The following is a 22,674-nucleotide window of genomic DNA, read 5'->3' on the forward strand; positions in this document are numbered from 1 at the left end:
GTTGTAAATTGTATCTATATTTAATGGCACAGTTGTCACTTTTGGGCACCTATGGGCAGCTACAATATATATTATCTAGGAAAACTGAAAATGTAGCCTACTCCCCTTTGTAGTTTCAGAGTAAGAGTAAGGCTTCACTGATACAAGTAATAATATTTTAAACATTCTATTTATGCAATTTCTTTCTCTTCCTGGCTCCTAATACTTAAAGCTTTTAAGTGTTGTTTCGTTAAACGTGTCTTTTACTGAAATATTGCTCATATTTAACTTATGTGTGTCTTGCAAGGGTTGCACCTTTGGTTTTCTTGTATAGTACCAGGAGAGTTACTGATTTAAAGGGAACAACACAGAACAGAAAATGTGAGCTGTGCTCATCAGAATTTGTGTCCTTCGCGTGGTTCTGTGTTTCTCAGCTTGGGTGCAATGGTATTTGAGGGACAGTCACTCCTTGAATCAGTCAGAAGGTGGTGTCTCACCCTGGAGGCTGTATTCAGACAGAGCAGGGGCCAATGGGCCTCAACTGTGGGAGTTGAGGTTGTTTGTCTTTTATCCAAAGATCCATCCCACTAAGGCTCTACAAACTGAGCCAAGTGCCACCTCTTCAGTACTTAGAAATAGCAAGCAGTGACAGGCTTCTCAGAGAGGTCGGGTGGAGGCGCTTAGGCTCAGGGCAGTCATTCAGCGATGTAATAACTGAATGTCCAACCCACTGCTTATCGTTCAAGAAAGAAATGATTTTAATGCACACTAGAACAGAATCCTGCACACAGACATAGGCAGGGCACAATTTAGTGTCCCTGGTGATGTTGGGCAGAGCTGTGCTGCCATCCACTTGCTCTCCTTGGTTCCCTCCTTGTAGTCCAGGCAGTTCTTCCCTGGAATTACAGCAATAGTGTAATTACGGCTTGGGTAAACATCTATTCCCCCTAAGGTATTTGTGCTCAGTCTTGCACAGTTCAGTACTTTTAGTTACCATATAATTCAGCTGCTCTGTTGTTACCATCCACAGCTGAACCCACTCCTTTCTCTTTCTTGGAGGAGGTGCACTCTTCTGCAGTTCTGTCTGGGGTCTCCTCTTTAGCTGTGTGTGTCCCCTCCAGCAAACATGGCTTCAGCAGTCCTACTTATGTAGGTCCTTGTTGGTCACTGGTGGCTGTAGAGCAGGCAGGGTTGGCGATCTCCACAGAAGGCTCAATTTTGGCTTGATCTCAGCATGGAACAGGTAGGCGAAGTGCGGGCAGTTTCCTCGGGATCAGTAGGCCACACAAAGGCCAACTTCCTTCCTGCAGTGCAGCCACGCACCAGCCGATCTCCTGGCAGTGCAGCTGCCCACAGACTGCTGTTCTTCTGGGCAGTATAACCATGCACAGTCCAATCCTCTTCTGGGTAACACAGTCACGAACAGTCTAATCCGGTCTCAGATCACAGCTGTCAATGAGTTGTGGCACTCTGAGGATGAGTTGTCACGGTTCCCTTCAGGAACTGCTTCCAGGGAGACTGTAGATGCAAAGGCACTGGGGGTATACAGATCACTCTCTGCAGTCCTCCTCTTCTGGGAGCCCCACCAGCACCATTGACCTGTTGCACTCCAACCCTCCTGAGCAGTCACTCCTCGTGCAGGGTGGCAGGCTCCTTAGCTCTTTGAGCAGATAAGCTGGCTTTTAGATGCTCCAGGATGAGTATACAGGTCTTCCAGCAAGAGATCAGACTCAGGTTATGTCCCCACACCTCTGGGAAACTGGCTGCAATGCAAGCATCAGACATGGTGGCACAGAAGCCATCTGAGTGGTCTCCAGAGCACTCCATTCCTTGGTCATGACGGACTTAGAACTGGGACAATAAAAGAGATAGTAGGGCTCCACTTTTATAAAGCAAAAGCAGACAGAAGGCGTGTGTCCACTGGCTGTAATTTCAGAACTAGTTTGGTGCGATCTTCCTTTCAGGTGTCCTTTCCAGGTTGCTCCTCAGACACAGCCTTTCTGTAGAGTGATCCTTCTCACAGCAGGGTTGTCCCTACATCTAGCACCCACAACTGGGGCACAGTTGATATGTGAATTTCATTACCCAAAGAAAAGACAAAAAGCAGGGCTTCACCTAGAGGTCCCCTTCACCTTGAAAAAAGAGACTGCAGCCCCACACTTCACCCCCAACATCCACCAAATGGCAACACTTCAGGAAGACTAATCAGAGCTCCTTGCTCTGCAAAAGGCCTCCTTGAATTTCTAAAGAAGCCTTGACTCCTTTTTCCTTACTTTCGGGTCTAGGTCACCTTCCTTCAGCATCAGCAATACACTTCTTCTACAACCTCCATCTTCGATAAGTGCCAGGCCAGGGGAATCCAAAATTGATTCCACAAGCTACATACACTGACATGCACAACAGACACTTCGAATGTTTGCATCAGGACTTGTGAAGACACATAGAAGCAGCACTTTACGTAAGCAGGCCAGTTGACTTTCACTCTCTTCACACAAATAAAAATGTCTGGCTACAACCATCAATTCACAAAACGTGTTACTCTGCCACCACTGGATTATTTGGTAAACTCACTGCGGGAGCAGTAGTCCATTGCCTGTCAGTGAGGGAACGCTTGGTGCACCCCTTCAGGTCACATAACAAGTCCAGGAACTCACGCATATCAAGGGAGAGGTCTAGGCCTCTGTGCACATCTAGATTAGCATGGCGCCACGGCCAAAACCCAGGACACCAGATACTTGCAGTTGGGCACTCAGGGTAGGGGAACATGGCTAGACACCATGCAAGAGACACTTTGTGAAGCAGGGAGAAAGAGGGGGCACCTCACCCTCCAGAAATACTGGGCTAGTGTGTGCTGGCGTGTGCATCTTTGTCATAGGTGTATGATATTCTCTTACAGGTCTGTGGAGCTCCAGGAGATGCCCCATGCTCAGAAAGCCCCTGTGGAGGAGCCGGCTGCCGCGACGACGAAGGGAAAAGACACTGCGGAGGACTAAACTGCAATGGAGCAGTAGCCACTGCAGATAATGCACTGGACCGGGCTCGTCACGCTGAAGATGAGCTACGGAAGGCCATGGGGGAAGTAGAGGATCTTTTCCAAAAGGTACCAGACAGCATGTTTAAATCTTTCTGTCAGAAAATCAGACTTGTCTGCACGCACATTTACCAAACAAGGTCTCAGAACTATGGAAAACTTTCCATTCTACCCACTAATGGGTTTAGACAGAAGTCCAATGTCCATATGTTACACTCTAGAGAAGTGGAAAAGGAGTTGAAAGTACCTAATTATCAGAGGGGTAACAGTAACACTAAAAGAAAATAAAAGCTTTAGAGAGGGGTAGAACCATGTAAGATGAGAAGAGTTGTGGGTTGGGAGGGAAACAGAATTGGGGCACAATATGGTAAAAGAGAGGGCAAACATATAGAGCTGGTGTGATTGGTTGTTGTACAAGAGATAAGGTTGGAAGAAGATTGGGCGGTTCCTGATGAAGGTAATGGCTGGAATCAGGTAACACAAGACAGCAGATACGAAGGCAAGCAGGAGAGGAAGATGAAAAAGGAAATGGGGTGGCGGGAAGAAGATTGGGCATATAAAGGGAACCAACTTCATGAAATGCAGCAAACAGTTTTTGAACACTGAACTTTTCACGTTTATTTCTTTAACTGAACTTAACACTGAACAGGAGTTGCCATCAAAGAGGTTCTGACGTGGAATACCTTGCCATAATGTTGTACCACTCACACCCCTTTCACATCCTTTAAAGTAACCGGAAGGAGAAGTGTAGCGAGACGTGTAGTGCTTTACAAACCTCTTAATAATTACATTAATAAGTAAAATACTGGGCAGCAACTCTTAGCCTCCCACAAGAATAGAGTATTTAGTACAAACCACCAACACAACTAATGTCCAAGTCAGAAGTTAGGGTGAAAGAGCCCTGAGTCCAGATACCTACCCTAGAGAATTACAATAATTTTCAGTTTCGAGGCAAGAGCACACTTCCCTGACGCTAAGAGCAAATATGCCCATCATGCCTACTGTCACAGCATCATACTAAGCCTCCAGACACCTCCTCCTCCTATGCCAAGATTACTCCTTGCATTAATTCAAGGCTTTTAAAAAAAATCTTGTTTTTAGTTGACCCCCACCACTCTCGCCTGAAGGCTGCTGAACGCATTTTCCCTCCTTCCTTGCAAATTACCATCCCTATGCTACTTATACACCCCCAAAAGAAGGAACAACTCCTGCCCTAGGCCACTCTCCTTTCCAGGAGAGGTCTCATGTTGTAGGTATCCACTGTGCACAACCTGCTAGAACACCTCTGTGAATAATACACGGTCGCACACAACTGGTGGTGCAGATCATGGAAAGGCCATGTATGCTTTGCTAATTACTCAACATCTAATGAAAGCACACCATTAGTACAAGCATGCAGGGCCGCTTCAGAACGCTGCTGTGTGCGTGAGCTGAGTGTGTCTGTCTCGCAGTACGTACACCATATATTCTATGGATCCGAATGCATAACTGAGGTGTATTTGTGCAGGTGGCCGAAGTCAAGGTCAAGGCGGATGAAGCCAAAGTCAGAGCTCAGGCTGCCCTCGATAAGGCCAACGACACGAGGGCCCGGGTTGAGCGGTCCAACAAGGACCTACGGGAGCTCATCAAGCAGATCAAGGACTTCCTGAACCGTGAGTACCTGTGATGGGAGCAGAAGGACCTGGGAAGGAAGAGTCGGGAGTGATAGGCCGGGCATTTTCACCTAACTCAGATGGGATCTAAAGACAAAGGTCCAGATTTATGAAAATGATTGTGTCCCTTAGCACCCCCCTAACGCCACATATTTAAAATACGGTGTACCATGGTGGTAGTCAGAGGGACTAGCGTCATCATTTTTGACAGTAGTCCGGCGCTTTGCCAGACTAGCGTCAAAAATGTTGACCCTAATCCTGCAAAGCACCCAGAGGCCCATTGAACACAACAGGAGCCTCTTTTTAACGCCTGCACTTAGCAGGCATTAAAAAATGCCAACAAAAATAGCGCAAAGGATTCCTTTGAGACATTTTTACGGCCCCTTCTTGCACTGGAACGCCTCCCTTGCATACATTATGCCTGGTGCAGACATAATGTGGCGCAAGGGGTTACAAAGTGGTGCCATGCAAGCATTTTGCCACTTTGTAAATATGGCGCAGCGATTTTGCCCTTCCAATGCCACATTAGCATAAAAAAATGACGCTAATGTGGCGTTGGAATGGCGCTAGGCCAACATAAATCTGGACCTAAGTGCTTGAGTTACATTTTCGCTGTATCTTTTTCATTTCTGGGTAAAGTGCTAAACCCATGAGAGAATCTGTAGGAAGCTGGCCTGGTGTGTGGTGGGTACTTAAGGTACTTACATTTTATACCAGGTCCAGGTATCCCCTCTTAGTGAAGTATAGGCAGTGTCTAGAAGCCAGGCTCTCCAGCGGTAGCTGTGGATGAGCAGCCAAGGTAATTATCTAGGAGACATTCAAAGCTCATGCAAAACCACTGTAGTCACACAGTACTTACACACATGAAAATAAAACACTCAGTTGTACAAAAACTAAAGGTACTTTATTTTTGGAACAAATCACCACAAAAATACTAGACAGGTGACCCACCCTTAGGAGGTAGGTAATACACTAAATATGTACACTAGTCGTCAGAAAAAGGCATAGAAAAGGTTAGAAAACAGTGCAAACAGTAATAACCAATAGTGTCCCTAGGGGGAGCACAAACCATATACTAAAAAAATGGAATGAGATACCCCCACCTAGGTAAGTAAGATGTGTAGAGGGGAGCTGGGAGTACTAGAAAACCACAGAGGTAAGTAACACAGTACCCCCCAGCGACCAGGAGTGCAGGAGTAAAACACTGGATTTTCCCCAAACCACCCAAAATGAGGAAAAGAAGAAAAAGAAGACACCCAGACAAGACTGCAAGAAAACCAGCAGTAGATTCCTGAAGACAGAAGACCTGTGGAGAGAGAGGACCAAGTCCAAGAGTCACGGTGGAGTCCAGGAGGGGTAGGAGCTACTAACCACCCAACTGTGGATGCAGGAGTTGGTTGACCGGGATAAAGAACAGGTCAGCACTGCAGCCCTGGAAACGGAGAAAAGTTCCTGATGGATGCAGACGAAGTCCCACCTTGGAAGGAAGATTGGAGATGAGTGTGCAGGAATTCCACCAACAAGCCTTGTCAAAGGCAAACTCGCTGTTAGTGGAATTGAGGTTGTGACGGGGACCAACAAGGCCCAGGAGGACTTAATCCAGGAGGGGGAGTCACAGGAGACCCTCAGCATTGTAGAGAGTCCACAGGAGCAGAAGCAGCGCCCACAGGAGTCCCACAGGATGGGGACACAGGAGTTGCAAAAGGAGCCCACGCAGCACTACAAAAGAGGATCCCACGCCGTGCCGCAGGAGAACCACGCAGGAGGCTGTGCTTTGCAGGATGGAGTGCTGGGGGCTGGAGCTACTCATCGCCTGAAGATCCCTTGGAGGTAATGCCAACAAGCCTTGGCAGCTGCAAGAGATGCGGTGCACAGGGGTACTGTCTTGCGTAGGGAGGCAAAGGCTTACCTCCACCAAAGTTGGACAGCTGGCAGACAGGACCAAGAGGACTACTGCGGACCACCACCGTGATGCAAAATTCACGCAGCTCAAGATGAGAGGAGATCCACGCAGCCGGTCGTTGCTTGCTGTAGGTGCCTACGGTTGCAGGGGAGTGACTTCTTCACTCCAATGGAGATTCCTTCTTCTTCTTTTGCAGGATGAAGAATTGTAGTCTTCTGAGGATGCACTTCCAGGGTAATGTTGCAAAGCTGGCAGGAGACGTGGAAACAAAGTTGCAGAAGAGTCTTCTTCGCAGTAGCAGCGTTTCTCGGTTCCTGAAGGGTCATATTGTGGTTCCAGTAGCCAGAAGTCGAAGCAGAGGTTGCAGATGAGTCCTGCTGGAATCTTGCAAGCCGAATCTGAGGACCCACCCAAGAGAGAGAACCTAAATAGCCCTGAAAGGGGGATTGGTCACCTAACCAGGTAAGCACCTATCAGGAGGGGGCTCTGACGTCACCTGCCTGGCCTCACCACTCAGATGCTCCCAGAGTTCCTTGCCAACCTTGGAAACGAGATGGCAGAACCCAGGGACCTTCTGGAGGAGCTCTGGGCACCACCCTTGGGGTGGTGATGGACATGTGAGTGGGCACTCCTCTTTCCATTGTCCAGTTTTGTGCCAGAGCAGGGACTGGGGGTCCATGAACCGGTGTGGACTGGTTCATGCACAGAGTGTACTGAATGTGCCCTTCAAAGCAAACCAGTGGCTTAGAGAGGCTACCCCTCCCAAGCTAGTCACACCTATTTCTAAAGGAAGAGAGTGTTACCTCCCTCTCCCATAGGAAATCCTTTGTTCTGCCCTCCTGGGCTTGATCAGATCAAGCAGCAGGAGGGCAGAAACCTGTCTGAGGGGTGGCAGCAGCTGGGCTGCCCGGAAAACCCTGTAAGACTGGTGGTAGCAATGCTGGGGTTCCCCTAGGGAGCCCCCAGAGTGCATGGAATCATACTTCCAATACTAGCAACAGTATTGAGGAATGATTCCGACCTGTTTGATACCAAACATTCCCAGGTTCGGGGTTACCATTATGTATCTGGACATAGGTAGTAACTTATGTCCAGTATATGCGTAAAATGACATCCCAGCACTCACAAAGTCCAGGAAAACGGATCTGGAGTTTGTGTGGGCACCTTTGCTAGTGCAGGGGTGCCCTCACACACAGGTACCTGCACCCTGCCCTCAGGGCTGAGAGAGCCTACCATAGGAGTGACTTATAGTGAGTGACCTGATGTAGTGACCTGTAGTGAAAATGAGTGCATGCACCCGTTTCACGCAGTCTGCAATGGCAGGCCTGCAGAACCCTTTGCATGGGCTCCCTATGGGTGTCAGAATAACTGCTGCAGTCCATAGGGATCCCCTGGAACCCCAATGCCCTGGGTACCTAGGTACCATACACTAGGGACTTACACTTTGGGACCAGTATGCCAGTTGTGGGAAGAAAAAGGTACAATTTAGGGGAGAGAGCAAACCTACTGGGGTCCTGGTTAGTGGAACTTCAATTTTCCTCTGCACATTCCGCGGTCACTGTGGCACGCGCCCGCCATATGTTACGTTCACCGCTGCAACAGGGGGTCATTTTTGCCAGACGTTCTTCCAGCGATGCAACAGTAGCAAATTAGGCAAAGATGCTTGTCAGGCATGGTGGAACCAAGAGTTTGGGAGGGCTTCCTCCAATTTAAGGCTCTGTTCCGACTCCGCTAAACTGTAAATGAGGTCCCAAGACATCTCAACGGACTGTTCCCCGTGAAAGGTTGAAACAGTACGGACAGATAGGTAGAGCAGAAAATGAGGTTGACTCTGCCCCAGCCTAATATGCCTTTTAAGTCACTGTTGTGTCAGGAAATTAATTATTTTATCTGTTAACCAGTCTTCCTATTTTGTCACCTACCAGTCCTTTGGGTAACCTACATTCCATGTGACAGGAAATGTACAAATTGAGAAATGAACACCCACTGTAGTTTGCTGCAAAAATAAACCTTTTTAGCAAGCATTTACTCTTCACACCACCCAAGGAGCCATGTTTTAGTTCATCCACATCATTAAGGCACAAGCCAAAAATTCAGCTGTGCAAATTGTCACTTAGGCACTTTGTTTAATAGCTGATAGGAAATGTTTATGATGATATTATAATATGGAATGTCCCTAAAATACCTGTACCTGTACATTGGTGTTCTGCAGAAGAAGGCGCTGACCCAGACAGCATCGAGCTGGTGGCCAGCCAGGTTCTGGAGCTCTCTATACCGGCTTCCCCTCAACAGATCAAGCACCTGGCAGAGGAGATTAAGGAGCGTGTTAACAGCATCTCTAATGTGGACGCCATACTAGCCCAGACTGCAGAAGACGTGAGAAAGGCGGAGCAGCTTCTTCACGATGCCCGCAGAGCGAGGTGAGCATCGCTGAGGGAGAGGGGCGTGGCAGACCCTTTCTGACCCGTGAAGCACATTGGCTGCTAAATGAGGAAGTAGCGTGTGGTAGGTATGCTATAGTAATACACGAGCTGAAGGTCCCCGGAATCTAATCCAGAGTATCGGAGAGGATGAGATGTAGGAGGTGTAGGATGCACCCTCCCTACTCCACAAATCTTCACAAAAGGTATCCTACACATTTAACGGATCCTCCTGTCGATCGTGGGGGATTACTAATGTACATGGAGGGAAGCTGTACCCGTGAACAGGACGTTACATGTCACACAAATCTGACATCTACAAAGGACTATAGTGCCCTTAATTTTGAACAGGGTCCTCTCTTGGATTCCCTCTTACATACTGCCACTAGGCTACATGGGAGGAGGGCGGGACATGCCCCTGTAGTCATGCATTCATCAAGGGTAACATGTCTGCTATTCACCTATTTGGTCTGCGTCCCACCTCCCCGCTGTCCTTTGTGCATGCTAGATTTGTGTTGCTTGTTGCATGTTGTCCTGACCAAATAATTTGGGTTTGACTGACAGAGACTTCATTCCAGGGCATAGCTTTTAAGTTCTGATGGAAGCCCTGGACCCGTTGGCCACCTTGATATAGGGCTGAAACATGTTGACGCTTAGTGACTAATGACTATTACCTCTGTAGTCACCCCCCCCATTTTTTATTTAAATTTTACCAGGAACCCTGTGAATAAAAGCAATACCTTGGTGTTCCCAGGTATTTTTAATTTAAGACCCTGGCAGGAAAAAAGATCCAAAGTGCTCCCTGGAATATGGTCGAGCCCATCCAGGTTTTTAGGTACCAGGATACGATCTGATGATGAAGCTTGACCCCAACAGGGTGTGCGAGGGTCTACTTAACAACACAATGTGATGCCCTGTTTATGGGTATGGCTTCACTCTATATATATTAGAAATCCCCCATGATCCACAGCAGGATGAGTTCAACATGCAGGACACCTTTTGTGGCGATGTAGGTATATTATAGTCAAAACACAGGAGTATGAAAGCACTAACTGCAAATGAGATAGCTATGTTTTCATCAACATTACTGGGCATAGTGGTCCATGGCAAACTTGCCAGGACATTCACAGACATCAGATTTACATACATTTCATCTTAATGGATGTTTTACCTCGAGGTTAGACTGAAAATAAGGTATAGATCTGGCCTTCCTGCGTTGTGTAGCCCGCAGGACAATCTTCAGATGGACAGAGCAGAAATAAAGATCTGCAGAGGGATTAAATAAAGGCATATACCTTGAAATTTACATTGGCAAACTGACTGTTAGTGTATTGAAGAAGTTGAATAATTTCGGCTGGTGAAGTGGCAAAGTTGACTCATCCTGTAGTGTTCTGGATTGTGGAGTAAGAGTCTTGTAATGTGGACAAGACAGAGGAGTCACCATCCTATGCTGTGAATTTCAACCTGTTTTATTTGCCTTCAACACATTTGTGTTAAACATTTGAATGTAGCAGGGTTCGGTCCCTTCCTACTGATGTGTTCACCATGGATCTGTGGTGCTACCAATTTTTGCCTTCCTAAAGATGGTTTCCAACCTGTAATGGAGATATTTCCTTAAAGAGGTTAAATATATCCTACAGTGTTCTGTTTTTTTAAACTTACTTAATTGAAGAAGTGTTGATTCGACTTTTAGCAGATTTTCATGTTGTCACGATAAGCTGTTTGGTCTGAGTAAGAGGGGTTTGTAAACATCTTTTGGTGTGGCTTGATGTGAGAGGCCTGTAAACCTAATTGTATGATAGTTCTTTTAGTGATGTTGATAAAATATAGGAGCTGATTCTTAAAACCATTGGTGTACCTAATTAAATTATAAATGACCAGAATGTTGCATCTGTACTCACAAACCATGGAGACTGATGTGCAGTTAAAACTATTGGAGGAAATTCATCAAGTGGTGGGATGTTTGGAGCCGCAGTGTGGGATGGAGGTGGTCTTCACATAAAGGTGCCATGGAAGTTAGCAGAGACCATGCAGTGAACACTCATAAACTTGTTCTTAACAGGATGGTTTTCTGCATGGCATGTAAAGCTGTGCTGCCCTGTCCCTATACATTTTCTGGGTTAGCTGTGTTTTTCTCCAGTGAGCTTGACGGTCATGCTAGTACACGTGTGGAAAGTAAGAAAAAAGATACTTTTTATCAGTATGTGCTCTCTCGAAATAGATAACACAGAGAAATAAGGGCTCCCAAGGATTCATTTCACATGATCAATGTAAGACATCAGGTTAGTAGTTCAGGGGTGATCAATTCACCACAGGTAATAATCACGATCCTTCCTGGAGTGACCCCTCAAAGTCACTAAATTAACTTCAGCTCAACCTCCTGGTAGCTATGACACAGGGCACCCAGGCTTATCTTGGAGGCAATGTGTAAGATATTTATGCAGTACTAAAACAGTAATAAAGTTGAAAGGCACAACAATAAAAATCCCCAAACAGATCAGACAAATGGAGACTTATGACCCTTGGAGTCCACTTCGTTGCCCTGGGGACAAGAGGGAGAGCAGATCAATAATTCTTCACTCTTCAGAGGTCTCAGACAACAGGTTCAGTAATCTTTTGATCTTCTGCAGGTCCAGTAGGGCGTGGATGCCTGGAGATGCTGCATTCATGCCTGGTACTAGCAAGTGGGTGGCAATGGCCCCTAGGGATGCCCTAACCAATGGGGTGAAGGTACCTGGGGCTAACACTACCCATTTTGGGCATTTTCAAGATGGGCAAGGTCTTTGGACACACTAAACTTGGAATCTGCGGGCTAAGGGTGTGTGGGGAGTGTACTCCGCTAATCTTAGTGTCCTCCCACATCTAACACTAAAATCCAGTTTTAGGCAGTCCCTTGCCCACAGCAAATTCAGATACAGAAGTCTGGTAGAACAAAGCTGATACTCACAGTGGATTACACCTTGGTACCAGTCAGTCAGTCGAAGAACTTTATTCGGCAATTGCCATAAAAGTGCATACAAAGACACATATTACGAACCTGTAAATAGTATAAAACACAATAAAAAACTGTAAAAACTATTTCTAAAAACACCATGTAAACATCCGATCTAAAAAACCCTTGACATGTAGCAAATAAGTATACTGAACATAATTAAGAATCGCAAAAACACAAAATTTACAGATATTATCTCAGAATAGAAATCTCTCACAAACATATAAAGATTAAAATGGAATAGACCTTTTCCTAATACTTAAAGAAGCTGTAACAAAATGTAGTACGTGATGACAAGTTTGGATATTTGGCAGTCTCTGAAAATAGAATAGAGCTTCCTTATAATGGATAGGTCTAAGATGACATAAAATGGGTAAAATAAAGGCCTTTCTAGGAGCAGCATATACAGAACAAAAGAGAAATAAATGTGAGGTACTCTGCCTTGGTACCATATATTAGGGACTTATAGGTTAGTTAAATATGCCTGGTGGTGTATACCAGTTTCATCACGTTGAAATGGGGAGCACAAGCACTTTACCGCTGGTTAGTTCTATAGCCAGCAAAAAAAGCGTTAAGCAAAAAAGGCAAAAAATTCTGGTGTGTCCCTTCGGAAGGGGCAGAGTTCCAAAACTAAACATTTCCATTGTTCCATCAGGACATAGGACCTTAGTTAGATCCTGGCCAGGTATGCTGCCACAAGAGTTGGGCAAACTGTCTTGCTCCTGCCAGAGGAGACTCCTCTGACTCCGTGGGCAGAAGCTTAAGACCAGCGGCCTCAAGGATATTGGGCCATTAGTTTTGGTACAACAGACCATCCGCCCTACTTAGGGGAGATGTTATGATGTGCTTTTTTCCTGTTTTAGACTACAAGGAAAAGCCTGTTGGTCATGAACAGGAAACATTATAAATGACTGGCACACTAGGAAAAATCTCCTAGGGTGTCAGGCTATTATTTCTTTCTTTTTCAAAATCAAAGTCACACTTTGAGAATTTAGGGGGTCATTCTGACCCTGGCGGTCCATGACCGCCATGGCGGAGGGCGGCGGAAGCACCGCCAACAGGCTGGCGGTGCTTCCTGGGCTATTCTGACCGCGGCGGTAAAGCTGCGGTCAGAAAAGGGGATCAATCGGTTTCCCGCCGGTTTTCCCCTGGCCCAGGGAATCCGCCATGGCGGCGCTGCTTGCAGCACCGCCATGGGGATTCCGACCCCCTTCCCGCCAGCCTGTTTCTGGCGGTGTCCACCGCCAGAACCAGGATGGCGGGAACGGGTGCCGTGGGACACCTGGGGGCCCCTGCACTGCCCATGCCACTGGCATGGGCAGTGCAGGGGCCCCCTAAGAGGGCCCCACAAAGATTTTCACTGTCTGCTTTGCAGACAGTGAAAATCGCAACGGGTGCCACTGCACCCGTCGCACCCCTGCAACTCCGCCGGCTCCATTCGGAGCTGGCTTCCTCGTTGCAGGGGCTTTCCCGCTGGGCCAGCGGGCGGCCTTTTGGCGGTCGCCCGCCGGCCCAGCGTGAAAGTTGGAATGACCGCTGCGGTCTTTTGACCGCGGTGCGGTCATTCGGCGGTAACCGCATGGCGGGCGGCGACCGCCGCCCGCCGCGGTCAGAATGACCGCCTTAATGTTGAAAAATAAAATAACCATGAAGAGAAGCCACATTAAATATGGCAGCCCTCAGCACACCTTCTGTGTCATCAGAGCAGCCACCATTGTGGCAGGTCTCTCAAGAGACAGAAATCTTCACCAGACAGGGGGAGACAACTATGCAGCGTTAGCTTGGTGCCAGCAAACAGCTCAACGCTAAATAAAACTGTTTTGTCTTGTGATGCTATACCATGCAGTGGCATCCTGCAGGCTTATTTTTTCCAAACTCTGTCTGATAGCATGTTAATGTACAAAAGTGATGGTCAGTGCTTAATTTGCAAATAAAAACGTGCCGGTGCCGAAAACCAACCACTGAAACACGCAGCTACTGCAATTAAATGTGCGAGCACAGAATACCGAGGCAGCGTAATCCTGAAGCCATCTCGGGCCTCTTTAATCCATTTACAGCCACTCCCTGCCCCTTCAGCTCACTCTTGCTGCTTTCTCCTTTCTCCCTTTGGGATGCTTTTTAGATTGTCTCTTCCTCCGTCTTTCTCATACGAGTCTTTCGCTCGCAGTAAATCCTTGAGGTAGAAAAATAAGTGCCGGCCCTCAAATATAAGTGCAGGTGCTCTGCACCGGCAGCCACCAGCACAAATTAAGCACTGGTGGTGGTCCTAGCAGGATAGATATGCTTCTAGTCCTTCTATTTATTCAAATTGCTGGGGCGCACATGTTAAGTAGCAGAAGATCAAAATATCAACACTTTAAACACATCTGGGGCCCTATTAGAGATAGGGCGCACTTTTCCTGTTCGCAATACGGCGTATCGTTAAGCAGCTGCGCCGGGTACAAACAGGAAAAGTGCGCCCTATCATGGAGAATGCTCTGCCCTCGGGGCAGCCGCACAATTGTGCTGCCGAGGGGGTAGAGCATTCAAGAGAAATACAGAGCAGCTGTTTAAAAGCCGCTCCGTGTTTTTCGGTGCCGGCAGCAACCCGCCTGCACTTTAACAAGGGATTAGAGATCCCCTTGCAGGCGGCTGCAGTGAGGGACTACATTTGCCTGTAAGGGGATGTCTGGGGTGGGGGGGGCCTTTTCCCCTCCAGAGGGCTGCTGTCAGTGCGCCTCCTGACATCTTATTAGCCTCTGCGCCTGCATCTTTAATACGGTGCGGGCGCGGAGGCAAAGAGATTCCATTGGTTGCATGGGTCCACGCCGCCATGCAAATGAGGGAACACCCTCTGGTGATGGAACGGGCGCTATCTATGCGCCAGCACTATCTGTATTACAGAAAGGGCTGCACAAGAGTCTGCGGCCCCTGCTGTAAAACCAAAGTGCCCCAGGGGCATGAAAGCGGGTGCAAACGCATGCTGCGCCCCCGTGGCACTTTGTGTAACACAGCCCCAGATTGAAACTAAAGAATCATTCACAAACGAGTTTTGATGAACTGCTCTATATTTCAATTGGATTCAGCTTACGAACTGTTTACGCAAGCGCTGTTTGTACCTGTTCGCTCAACCCTCACTTGTGTACTTGTCACCGGTACCCCTCTCGAATACATATGTAATTCACAATTTACTGTACAGCATATTGGAACATGGAATATATATGTGTATGTAAAAAATCTACTATATGAATATGTATTCTTACTTTGTTGTCCCTCTTGATGATTTATTCATAATGTTTTAATAGTGGTATATCTGAGTAAATACTTTTGAAAGAGGAGTATTGTTTATTTGTGGATTGGGGTACGTTTGGTACTGAAATACCCTTTCCTGAGCAATACCATAGACTTTTATAGTGTGAAATGAATCCTAGGCAACCAAACTATCTGTTTTCTAAAAGTACCGAGAAGGAATAAGGGCAAGCCATGATATATTTGTTGAGTATCTAGAAATATGTAGCATTTTCAGATCCAGAGTTACTGGTGCTGTAAAAAATGTCTGTATTTCAGACACCGAGCAGAGAATGTAAAGAACACTGCAGAGTCTGCGAAGAAAGCCCTGGAGGATGCCAGGCGGGCACAGGATGCCGCCGAAGGTGCCATACAAAGTGCTACTGGCGATATCAGGGATACAGTAAAGACCCTCAGATCGGTAAGACATGGGAGGAGTTTTATTTTAAAAAGACTTCCTCTAATGCTAGACTTCAGATGCCATTTTGAATGGGTCATATTTTACTCAATATGTATGAAAGTTCACAGTAAATTGTTTTTTTAAAGAAAAAAAATCACATTTTGCAAAATGAACCCATTATAGATTCCCAAGCTCTGGATAATTCAGTGATTTTGGGCCAGATGTAGGAAAATCCTGAATTGCGACTCGCAAATTGCGAGTCAGAGTGACTCGCAATTTGCGAGTCGCAATTCAGGATGCAGGATGGTGTCCCTGACACTATCTGCGACTCACAAGGGGGTCGCAAAGGCCCACCTCATTAATATTAATGAGGTGGGTCGCAATTTGCGACCCCCTTTCGACTCGCAGCACTCACAGGGATGGTGGCCTGCTGGTGACAGCAGACCACCATGTCTGTGACTGCTTTTAAATAAAGCAGTTTTATATTTTTGTAATGCAGCCCTTTTTTCCATAAAGGAAAACGAGATGCAATACAAAATGAAAAAATTTAACGTTTCAGTTTCATTTTTTCAGAGCAGGCAGTGGTCCATAGGACCACTGCCTGCTCTGAAAACATGTTTTCCAGGCCATTCACAAAGGGGAACGGGTCCCATGGGGACCCCTTCCCTTTTGCGAACGGGTTACCACCAGTGTGACACTGGTGGTAACTACGATTACTTTGCGACCACGTTCGCATCACAAAGCAATGCAGCATCGCGCTGCGACTCGCAAATAGGAAGGGGAAGTGTTGATAATTGCGACTCACAGTCCCGTTTTGCGAGTCGGTAACCAGGTTACCGACTCGCAAAACGGGAATAGGGCATCGCGATGTGGGTTTTGCACGTCGCAAACAGCCAAAATCGCTGTTTGCAACGTGAAAAACCGTTTTCTACATATGGCCCTTAGTGTCTAGGAAGAAGGTCAAAATGAAAGATGTGGATGTTCATCCTCTGATGTTTGGAATAGCTCAATAGGATGTCGGCCGAAAACCCCAAATACCCCAGTGTAGGAAGTTGGCTCTGTATGTGCTATTTCAAAGTAAGGAATAGCATGCACAGAGTCCAAGGGTTCCCCTTAGAGGTAAAATAGTGGTAAAAATAGATAATACTAATGCTCTATTTTGTGGTAGTGTGGTCGAGCAGTAGGCTTATCCAAGGAGTAGTGTTAAGCATTTGTTGTACATACACATAGACAATAAATGAGGTACACACACTCAGAGACAAATCCAGCCAATAGGTTTTGTTATAGAAAAATATCTTTTCTTAGTTTATTTTAAGAACCACAGGTTCAAATTTAACATGTAATATCTTGTTTGAAAGGTATTGCAGGTAAGTACATTAGGAACTTTGAATCATTTCAATTGCATGTATACTTTTCAAGTTATTGACAAATAGCTATTTCAAAATAGGATACTTAGTGCAATTTTCACAGTTCCTGGGGGAGGTAAGTTTTTGTTAGTTTTACCAGGTAAGTAAGACACTTACAGGGTTCAGTTCTTGGCCCAAGGTAGCCCACCGTTGGGGGTTCAGAGCAACCCCAAAGTCACCACACCAGCAGCTCAGGGCCGGTCAGGTGCAGAGTTCAAAGTGGTGCCCAAAACGCATAGGCTAGAATGGAGAGAAGGGGGTGCCCCAGTTCCGGTCTGCTTGCAGGTAAGTACCCGCGTCTTCGGAGGGCAGACCAGGGGGGTTTTGTAGGGCACCGGGGGGGACACAAGCCCACACAGAAATTTCACCCTCAGCAGCGCGGGGGCGGCCGGGTGCAGTGTAGAAACAAGCGTCGGGTTTGCAATGTTAGTCTATGAGAGATCAACGGATCTCTTCAGCGCTGCAGGCAGGCAAGGGGGGGCTTCCTCGGGGAAACCTCCACTTGGGCAAGGGAGAGGGACTCCTGGGGGTCACTTCTCCAGTGAAAGTCCGGTCCTTCAGGTCCTGGGGGCTGCGGGTGCAGGGTCTTTTCCAGGCGTCGGGACTTAGGTTTCAGAGAGTCGCGGTCAGGGGAAGCCTTGGGATTCCCTCTGCAGGCGGCGCTGTGGGGGCTCAGGGGAGACAGGTTTTGGTACTCACAGTCGGAGAGTAGTCCGGGGGTCCTCCCTGAGGTGTTGGTTCTCCACCAGCCGAGTCGGGGTCGCCGGGTGCAGTGTTGCAAGTCTCACGCTTCTTGCGGGGAGTTGCAGGGTTCTTTAAAGCTGCTTCTTGAAACAAAGTTGCAGTCTTTTTGGAGCAGGTCCGCTGTCCTCGGGAGTTTCTTGTCTTTTTCGAAGCAGGGCAGTCCTCAGAGGATTCAGAGGTCGCTGGTCCCTTGGAAGGCGTCGCTGGAGCAGAGTTCTTTGGAAGGCAGGAGACAGGCCGGTGAGTTTCTGGAGCCAAAGCAGTTATCGTCTTCTGGTCTTCCTCTGCAGGGGTTTTCAGCTAGGCAGTCCTTCTTCTTGTAGTTTGCAGGAATCTAATTTTCTAGGGTTCAGGGTAGCCCTTAAATACTAAATTTAAGGGCGTGTTTAGGTCTGGGGGGTTAGTAGCCAATGGCTACTAGCCCTGAGGGTGGGTACACCCTCTTTGTGCCTCCTCCCAAGGGGAGGGGGTCACAATCCTAACCCTATTGGGGGAATCCTCCATCTGCAAGATGGAGGATTTCTAAAAGTTAGAGTCACCTCAGCTCAGGACACCTTAGGGGCTGTCCTGACTGGCCAGTGACTCCTCCTTGTTGCTTTCTTTGTTCCCTCCAGCCTTGCCGCCAAAAGTGGGGGCCGTGGCCGGAGGGGGCGGGCAACTCCACTAAGCTGGAGTGCCCTGCTGGGCTGTGACAAAGGGGTGAGCCTTTGAGGCTCACCGCCAGGTGTTACAGCTCCTGCCTGGGGGAGGTGTTAGCATCTCCACCCAGTGCAGGCTTTGTTACTGGCCTCAGAGTGACAAAGGCACTCTCCCCATGGGGCCAGCAACATGTCTCTAGTGTGGCAGGCTGCTGGAACTAGTCAGCCTACACAGACAGTCGGTTAAGTTTCAGGGGGCACCTCTAAGGTGCCCTCTGTGGTGTATTGTACAATAGAATGTACACTGGCATCAGTGTGCATTTATTGTGCTGAGAAGTTTGATACCAAACTTCCCAGTTTTCAGTGTAGCCATTATGGTGCTGTGGAGTTTGTGTAAAACAGACTCCCAGACCATATACTCTTATGGCTACCCTGCACTTACAATGTCTAAGGTTTTGCTTAGACACTGCAGGGGTACAGTGCTCATGCACTGGTACCCTCACCTATGGTATAGTGCACCCTGCCTTAGGGCTGTAAGGCCTGCTAGAGGGGTGTCTTACCTATACTGCATAGGCAGTGAGAGGCTGGCATGGCACCCTGAGGGGAGTGCCATGTCGACTTACTCGTTTTGTCCTCACTAGCACACACAAGCTGGCAAGCAGTGTGTCTGTGCTGAGTGAGAGGTCTCTAGGGTGGCATAAGACATGCTGCAGCCCTTAGAGACCTTCCTTGGCATCAGGGCCCTTGGTACTAGAAGTACCAGTTACAAGGGACTTATCTGGATGCCAGGGTCTGCCAATTGTGGATACAAAAGTACAGGTTAGGGAAAGAACACTGGTGCTGGGGCCTGGTTAGCAGGCCTCAGCACACTTTCAATTGTAAACATAGCATCAGCAAAGGCAAAAAGTCAGGGGGCAACCATGCCAAGGAGGCATTTCCTTACACAACCCCCCCCCAAACGAAAGAGGATGAGACTAACCTTTCCCAAGAGAGTCTTCATTTTCTAAGTGGAAGAACCTGGAAAGGCCATCTGCATTGGCATGGGCAGTCCCAGGTCTGTGTTCCACTATAAAGTCCATTCCCTGTAGGGAGATGGACCACCTCAACAGTTTAGGATTTTCACCTTTCATTTGCATCAGCCATTTGAGAGGTCTGTGGTCAGTTTGAACTAGGAAGTGAGTCCCAAAGAGGTATGGTCTCAGCTTCTTCAGGGACCAAACCACAGCAAAGGCCTCCCTCTCAATGGCACTCCAACGCTGCTCCCTGGGGAGTAACCTCCTGCTAATGAAAGCAACAGGCTGGTCAAGGCCATCATCATTTGTTTGGGACAAAACTGCCCCTATCCCATGTTCAGAGGCATCTGTCTGCACAATGAACTGCTTAGAATAACCTGGAGCTTTTAGAACTGGTGCTGAGCACATTGCTTGTTTCAGGGTGTCAAAGGCCTGTTGGCATTCCACAGTCCAGTTCACTTTCTTGGGCATTTTCTTGGAGGTGAGTTCAGTGAGGGCTGTCACAATGGATCCATATCCCTTCACAAACCTCCTGTAATACCCAGTCAAGCCAAGGAATGCCCTGACTTGAGTCTGGGTTTTTGGAGCTACCCAGTCCAGAATAGTCTGGATCTTGGGTTGGAGTGGCTGAACTTGGCCTCCACCTACAAGGTGGCCCAAGTAAACCACAGTTCCCTGCCCTATCTGGCATTTGGATGCCTTGATAGAGAGGCCTGCAGATTGCAGAGCCTTCAAAACCTTCTTCAGGTGGACCAGGTGATCCTGCCAGGTGGAGCTAAAGACAGCAATATCATCAAGATAAGCTGTGCTAAAGGACTCCAAGCCAGCAAGGACTTGATTCACCAACCTTTGGAAGGTGGCAGGGGCATTCTTTAAACCAAAGGGCATAACAGTAAACTGATAATGCCCATCAGGTGTGGAGAATGCTGTTTTCTCTTTTGCTCCAGGTGCCATTTTTATTTGCCAGTACCCTGCTGTCAAGTCAAAGGTACTTAAGAATTTGGCAGCACCTAATTTATCTATGAGCTCATCAGCTCTAGGAATTGGATGAGCATCTGTCTTGGTGACAGAATTGAGCCCTCTGTAGTCCACACAAAACCTCATCTCTTTCTTTCCTTCTTTGGTGTGAGGTTTGGGGACTAAGACCACTGGGCTAGCCCAGGGGCTGTCAGAGCGCTCAATTACTCCCAATTCCAGCATCTTGTGGACTTCCACCTTGATGCTTTCCTTAACATGGTCAGACTGTCTAAAGATTTTGTTTTTGACAGGCATGCTGTCTCCTGTGTCCACATCATGGGTACACAGGTGTGTCTGACCAGGGGTTAAGGAGAAGAGTTCAGGAAACTGTTGTAGGACTCTCCTACAATCAGCTTGCTGTTGGCCAGAGAGGGTGTCTGAGTAGATCACTCCATCTACTGAGCCATCTTTTGGGTCTGATGATAGAAGATCAGGGAGAGGTTCACTCTCTGCCTCCTGATCCTCATCTGTTACCATCAACAGATTTACATCAGCCCTGTCGTGGAAGAGCTTAAGGCGGTTCACATGGATCACCCTCTTGGGGCTCCTGCTTGTGCCCAGGTCCACCAGGTAGGTGACCTGACTCTTCCTTTCTAGCACTGGGTAAGGGCCACTCCATTTGTCCTGGAGTGCCCTGGGAGCCACAGGCTCCAGAACCCAGACTTTCTGCCCTGGTTGGAACTCAACCAGTGCAGCCTTTTGGTCATACCAAAACTTCTGGAGCTGTTGGCTGGCCTCAAGGTTTTTGGTTGCCTTTTCCATGTACTCTGCCATTTTAGAGCGAAGGCCAAGTACATAGTCCACTATGTCTTGTTTAGGCTCATGAAGAGGTCTCTCCCAGCCTTCTTTAACAAGAGCAAGTGGTCCCCTTACAGGGTGACCAAACAGAAGTTCAAAGGGTGAGAATCCTACTCCCTTCTGTGGCACCTCTCTGTAAGCAAAAAGCAGACATGGCAAGAGGACATCCCATCTCCTTTTGAGTTTTTCTGGGAGCCCCATGATCATGCCTTTTAATGTCTTGTTGAATCTCTCAACTAAGCCATTAGTTTGTGGATGGTATGGTGTAGTGAATTTGTAAGTCACTCCACACTCATTCCACATGTGTTTTAGGTATGCTGACATGAAGTTGGTACCTCTGTCAGACACCACCTCCTTAGGGAAACCCACTCTGGTAAAGATACCAATGAGGGCCTTGGCTACTGCAGGGGCAGTAGTCGACCTAAGGGGAATAGCTTCAGGGTACCTAGTAGCATGATCCACTACTACTAGGATGTACATATTTCCTGAGGCTGTGGGAGGTTCCAGTGGACCAACTATGTCCACACCCACTCTTTCAAAGGGGACCCCCACCACTGGAAGGGGAATGAGGGGGGCCTTTGGGTGCCCACCTGTCTTACCACTGGATTGACAGGTGGGGCAGGAGAGGCAAAACTCCTTAACCTTCTGGGACATATTGGGCCAGTAGAAGTGGTTGACTAACCTCTCCCACGTCTTGGTTTGTCCCAAATGCCCAGCAAGGGGAATATCATGGGCTAAGGTCAGAATAAACTCTCTGAACGACTGAGGCACTACCACTCTCCTAGTGGCACCAGGTTTGGGGTCTCTGGCCTCAGTGTACAGGAGTCCATCTTCCCAATAGACCCTATGTGTTCCATTTTTCTTGCCCTTGGACTCTTCAGCAGCTTGCTGCCTAAGGCCTTCAAGAGAGGGACAGGTTTCTTGTCCCTTACACAGCTCCTCCCTTGAGGGTCCCCCTGGGCCCAAGAGCTCAACCTGATAAGGTTCAAGCTCCAAAGGCTCAGTTCCCTCAGAGGGCAGAACTTCTTCCTGAGAAGAGAGGTTCCCTTTTTCTGACTGTGTTGCAGTTGGTTTCCCAACTGACTTTCCTTTTCTCTTGGTAGGCTGGGCCATTTTTCCAGACTCCAGCTCTACTTTTTCACCCTGTGCCTTGCACTGTGCTCTTGTTTTTACACACACCAGTTCAGGGATACCCAGCATGGCTGCATGGGTTTTTAGTTCTACCTCAGCCCATGCTGAGGACTCCAGGTCATTTCCAAGCAGACAGTCTACTGGGATGTTTGAGGAGACCACCACCTGTTTCAGGCCATTGACCCCTCCCCATTCTAAAGTTACCATTGCCATGGGATGTGCTTTAGTTTGATTGTCAGCATTGGTGACTGTATAAGTTTTTCCAGTCAGGTATTGGCCAGGG

The 22,674-nt window shown here is 47.8% G+C and overlaps 1 protein-coding gene across 3 annotated transcripts in view; it reads left to right on the plus strand.

Moving 5' to 3' along the window:
- LOC138258879 (laminin subunit beta-2-like) overlaps positions 1–22,674 on the plus strand; it is a 431,858-nt gene that overhangs the window by 339,336 nt on the left and 69,848 nt on the right. For all 3 annotated transcript variants that reach the window (XM_069206185.1, XM_069206187.1, XM_069206186.1), the window contains 4 exons: positions 2,876–3,079; positions 4,518–4,662; positions 8,778–8,985; positions 15,524–15,665. In XM_069206185.1, the coding sequence (XP_069062286.1) occupies positions 2,876–3,079; positions 4,518–4,662; positions 8,778–8,985; positions 15,524–15,665 (699 nt within the window). The remainder of the gene's footprint in view (positions 1–2,875; positions 3,080–4,517; positions 4,663–8,777; positions 8,986–15,523; positions 15,666–22,674) is intronic.

Source organism: Pleurodeles waltl, chromosome 9 (genome assembly GCF_031143425.1).
Source record: "Pleurodeles waltl isolate 20211129_DDA chromosome 9, aPleWal1.hap1.20221129, whole genome shotgun sequence".
Taxonomy (NCBI): Eukaryota; Metazoa; Chordata; class Amphibia; order Caudata; family Salamandridae; genus Pleurodeles; species Pleurodeles waltl.